This window comes from Ceratosolen solmsi, unplaced genomic scaffold, assembly GCF_000503995.2.
Source record: "Ceratosolen solmsi marchali unplaced genomic scaffold, CerSol_1.0 scaffold31, whole genome shotgun sequence".
Lineage (NCBI taxonomy): Eukaryota > Metazoa > Arthropoda > Insecta > Hymenoptera > Agaonidae > Ceratosolen > Ceratosolen solmsi.
In genome coordinates this window covers 687,284-692,920 of record NW_011948432.1, presented here as the reverse complement: position 1 = coordinate 692,920, position 5,637 = coordinate 687,284, and the positions used below count along the sequence as shown (strand labels likewise).

At 28.4% G+C, this 5,637-nt stretch overlaps 1 protein-coding gene across 1 annotated transcript in view; it reads right to left on the bottom strand.

The window, feature by feature from the left end:
* Positions 1–832: 832 nt before the first annotated feature.
* LOC105364387 (uncharacterized) overlaps positions 833–5,637 on the bottom strand; it is a 34,266-nt gene continuing 29,461 nt past the window's right edge. The window contains exons 8-13 of the mRNA XM_011502299.1: positions 3,027–3,181; positions 2,850–2,948; positions 2,492–2,757; positions 2,135–2,411; positions 1,776–2,018; positions 833–1,051 (exon numbers count right to left, since the gene is read on the bottom strand). Of these exons, the coding sequence (XP_011500601.1) occupies positions 896–1,051; positions 1,776–2,018; positions 2,135–2,411; positions 2,492–2,757; positions 2,850–2,948; positions 3,027–3,181 (1,196 nt within the window). The 3' untranslated portion in view covers positions 833–895. The remainder of the gene's footprint in view (positions 1,052–1,775; positions 2,019–2,134; positions 2,412–2,491; positions 2,758–2,849; positions 2,949–3,026; positions 3,182–5,637) is intronic.

Below are 5,637 nucleotides of genomic sequence, written 5' to 3'. Positions count from 1 at the left end.
TTTTTTAGTGAAAAGTCAGCGCTTAAGATAAGATTAGCTGCCGAAAAAAGAGAAAAATAAAATTACATAAAAAGGTAATAATCCTTAATAAAACACTCTTTGAAATTCAAATATTTGTGATTTAGATATAATGACACAATTATGAATTATTATGTATATTAATAATTCAGTAGCAGTAATTTGTAATATGTATCATAGAAGCTGATTAATAATAAAATGTTCTGCAAGCAGAATTCCAATCACTAGTTTTTTAATTTAATTGCTTTATTCGAATATTCATCGTTTTCATTATATTTCAAGAATAATATTTAAAAAAATTCGGACTTAATAATAAATTATATTGTTTTCCAGCTTTACTATTCAGTTTGTTTAGAAAAAAATAACAGGTAAAATAATATAAAAATTATATTAGGAGCTGAGATATAAGTATGTGTAATTATATTGGATTAAAAATTAAATTTCATAATAAGTAGGTGGTACATAATATTGTTTCAATTACATTAAATTCCAATTGTTTTTTTTTATCCCGATACACTATGTCATAATGTCGTTTTGAGAATACGATGTTCTACATTCATGTATAGAAACTTTATAATAAAAGCAAATTGATATTTTATGAGTGTTTCAGTAATATTGATAAAATTACTCAATATTATAGATACTTACATACCTTTACTCTATAATTTTCAAATTTTAACTATAAATATGTATATTTCCATTATTTGATAGATGGAACGAATTAAAATATTTTATTTTTCTAATCTCTGTTATTATTTTTATATGAAAAAGAGCTCATGCTAATTTGGTTGTATTATCATCCACTTGTGGCAATACATTATTTCTATTTCATTGTGAAGGCAGAGAACATAAAAATCGATTATTTATTTGCCTTACATCAATTATTACCAGAATTTCCATAACATTCTTTTTCGTAATCTTTTGGTAGTACTTCCTGCATTAATTTTTCGAATTGCGCAAGAGGACAATAATCGGCACATTTTGGAATAATTCGACATTCGGTTGTCGGCGGAATCCCATTATAATACAGGACCTATAATAACAAAATAATACATCAAAAATGCATATGTGAATACTAGATTTCTAAAACAATATAATTTGTTCATTATATCATTATAATTAACAATTTTACGTAACTAAAGCTTATATAACTGTATATAAATTTCCTTTGATTAATTCAAACTGAAATAATTAATTATATCGCCATATATATTTATATTTCTATAAATATATTTATTTATGAATATAAAATTTTTGTTAGAATAAATTATTATGTCAGTTTTACGTAATCATAAACTAGTATGTTTTATTATAAAAGGAAATACAAATTTCCTCTTATATGTTATAGAAATTTGTATTTTAGAAATATTTATATTTAACTTTAATATTTAATTGCGCGAATATTATACTTAATATTGATATTACAAATTCAGTCGCAATTTATTTAATTCAATTAAATAATTTACTTTCATCTTATTACTACGGAATAATAAAACATTCGAAAACAATAATTCTCTTTCAAATAAAAAGTTACCTCTACCCTTCTAAAATTACAGTTTTTTTTTTAACAGGCAAATAAAAAGAAAAATAAAGTGAAAAAGGATTGCTTTTGTGTTCATGAAATATTGACAGTATAAAGTAGGTTAATGTTATAAAATCGCTTGAAAAACTGAATTTGTGTAAAAATGTAAATTTGTTGAATATAATCAATAGAGTACAATATGAATTTATCCGAAATAATTTTGATATGTTCTAACCTTAACATAAAATTGGGAATCTTTTTCCCATAGCTCTACAATAGCTGCGCTTGAATATTCCGGTACTTTTGGTTTCCACACATTTAATGTAAACAAAGCTGCAGCAACAGTCGTCTCGTGCGCACTATACAGAAAGATTTTTGGTCGGTTTTCCCTTTTTTTCACAGAAAGCATATCGTCCAAGATCTTACGAAGAAACGTGCCTTGAATAGAGAGAGACAGAGAGAGAGAGAGAGAGAGAGAGAGAGAGAGAGAGAGAGAGAGAGAGAGAAAGGAAGAGAGTGTGCGTGTTACAACATCTTATTTCTAAATGACATTAATAATTTTTTGCATGTAAAAGTGTAATAAAAACCTCCGTTCAATTTTTTAAGTAAATTATTATAATTGACTAATCTATATTGGTTAATCGCTGCATCGGTAAGAAGGCCATTTGGGAAATATTCTTTAGCCCAAACTGGAATAGTTAAGTTTAATGCTTTTTCGGACGTTAGCGTGTGAAATATATTTATGACTTTTTCCATGCTATTTATGTTCGCTCCCGTATGAATTGTCAGTTTGTTCATTAAATCATGAAATTTTGAAACATCATTTTTATATTCAGTCGTTTGCTGCACTCGTGAAAATTCTGTAACATAACTAAGAAAGATAAAGGGAAAAAGAAAAATTTATATTGCAGCTCAATTAATCGAACATAGTATTTAAAATATTTAGCATACGCTGGGCACGGTATTGGATGTAAAAGGGGATCATTGTTTTTATCAACAGAAATTATGGGTATCGGCTGCCAGTTAAGTTGAGAATTCCAAAGTTGCTGTTTCTTCGGAGGATAAAGTCCAGCGAGAACGAGGAGTAGACTCATTTGGGTCCTATCAAAATCGGTACTGCGTGCATAAACATCCGAAGGGATATATAAGTCTCCTAGAAATGCATTATAGGTTTTTCGCAAAAATTTTCCTAAATAATATTCTCGATTCTTGCCCGCCTAAAAAAATGTATTGCATAAAGTAATACATTGTTAAGATTAGTCATATTTATTTATATATTAAATAAACGATATTAAATAATGTTTTATACATTAATTAGTCCACCCAGAGGATTTGGATAGAATTCTCTTAGATTGTTTGGATCTTTTGGATATAATTCCTCTGGCGTCCGATCTCCGTGTCGGAAGATCTTTAAATTATAATATTAGTAAGAAATTGACTTTTGACGGCCATTCAAAAACACTAACATTATCATAAAAATACTTACGACATTGACAGCTCTCAATTGATAGCCGTTTGATTCATCCAAACTTAGTAAAATAGAAGCGTGAAGTAGGATGAGAATTCTTGCGTAATATTGTAGTTTTAGCATTATGTTCGCACTGAATTTGACTATAATGTAACTAATGAACTTTTTCTTGTCTGTATGTTTTTAAATTTCAAGCAACACCTTTCTCATTTCTCTCTATATTTTTGGTATCACTGTGTTACTGTTACAGGCTCCTTCAATTGAAATGGTTCAAAATTTATACTATTCTACGGTAACTAATAAACGATCATGTTTAATGTATCGACATGATTTACGATTACGCATATAACACGTTTTCAGAATTATAATTGTTTTCTCAAATCCAGTCGGAATATGGAAATTTATTTTTTATTTATGATGGGAACAAATTGTCATACCGAGTATTGAGTTATATTTTCGAAACGTTTGTTAGAGAAAAAAAGCTTAAAATATAAGAAATTCCCTTTGGTTTATGAGTTTTTCATTAATTATTATGTGTGTACTCACATTCTCATCAGCTAATATTACAGTGAATAAAAATATCTTTATACATTTATAATAAAATTAGTTAAAGATCAATTAAAAGAATATATGTAGTATTGAAGTTTACTGTGCATAAATATTACTCGATTTCTTACTTCAAATTAATTCATATATACAATTCTTCTTACGAAAATATTTTCTAACTGCTTACCTTTTCGTAAAATTCTTGGAACAAATAATTATATAATTATTATTTTACAAAACTTGATTTTTATAATTCTTAATTTAATATTGTATAAGTAGCTATAAATGAAGTATGAAGTCTGTATTCGAGGTTCCTGTTTACAAAATTTTGCTATTAATAATGTATCTATATACTCCATACGAATTTATAGACAATTTTTAACTTATTATCTACATATTTAATGTTATAATTTATTGAAATTTCGTGATTCTAGTTTATTTGTAAAAACATCGAACAATTCTTATTGGCCTACGTTTCTATATAAGAGATAATATGTTTCAAAAATCGACCTAACCGTAATTATTTATCTTTATATAAGATTCCTATTTAAAAATATATTTCATAATTGAAGTTAATCTTTTATCGAAGCAGTTTTGTAAAATTATGTTTGTAAATTTACTTTAAATACCGAATAAGTTACAAATAATGAAAATATGCATGAGTGATTGGTACATAATTCTTTCTCGAATGGTTTTATAAAAAAAAGTAAATACATATTGCAGCTATTACGCACTGTTGAATATTAAATACAGAAAAATATAACATATTAGAGGTTCAATAAATATAGAAATGTGATAGTTTGTTTTGAAGGCGATAAGATAAAGTCGATAATATTTTCAATTAACAATGGTAGGAACCAGACATTCGTAAGAATAATACATTGATAATATAAATATTATACTATTAATAAACACCGGCGTTACGAATAATATTTGTATTATTACTAAACATACACAATGTTTTATCTACGTGTATTTATAATACCTTTATTGTTGTCTTTATGATGGGCTTCTAGTACAATTTCTCGCTCTATCAAATGCAGAAGAGATTTAAAAGGGATTCATCCCGCGCTCCACAAGGACGAATCCCGCGTCTCGATCGACTTGGGAAAGAGGCGCGCTAGGAAAAAGGACGAGGAAGGCCGAGGAGAAAGATATAGAGAGCGACGTTAAGTGCTTCCGTTGGTGGCGACGAGAGACTTACGGTAATCGCGTTTAACCGTGACGGGCGGCGAATGCTTCACGCGCGAGGGCGCCCTCATAATATCTCAAGCATATTTTCCTCCTTGCGGTCCTCTTACTCCCCTTGCTGCGCCACCTCTGGCGGCGCAATTCGCATATCCCTCCACCGCATTTCACTCAGACGCGCTTCTTTTACTTTTACTGCGCGTATTGAAAATGCTCGTGCTTGCTCCCTGCAAATACATTTGCGCCGATGACGCGCATTCGAGCGGCAGAAGCTCCGTACCATCTTTTTCTAGCGAAGAATTTAACGGCAAAGAAAGTAAGAGACGCAGTGCGAGTGAGAGGGGGCGATTGGGGCATTTCATTTGATGGAAGTATCGTGGTCTCATCGCGAAGCGTTTTTCAATGCAGTGATATTGTATAATGACTTGTGCCTCAACTTTTTAATCGAAAAATTCAAATCATTTGCTACAGAATATTACAATTGGACGTATCTGTGAGAAAAAGTTATTGCCGATACGAATTATTTTGTTGAAAACGCTAATTTTACAATAACTTTGCAATTTATTTAATTCGTGTAAAGTTATTACATATACGCAAGTATAAATCAGGTACTTCATTCATTCTTGTACTTTTAAATATTAATTTCAACTGGCGTTTTTAATATCTTCAAAATTCTTTTAAAATAACTTTACTATCAGTATATATTTCAATATCTCAATTAATAATATTTCAAATTTTATAAAAATTTAAATCAAATGAATAATCTATTGTAAGATTATGTTAAAAATGCATATATTATTAGTTTAAATTCTTTCTATAAATATAGTAATATTCATTTCATAATAAATTGAATATAAATATAATATTATTATATGTATTATATATTATATTTGAA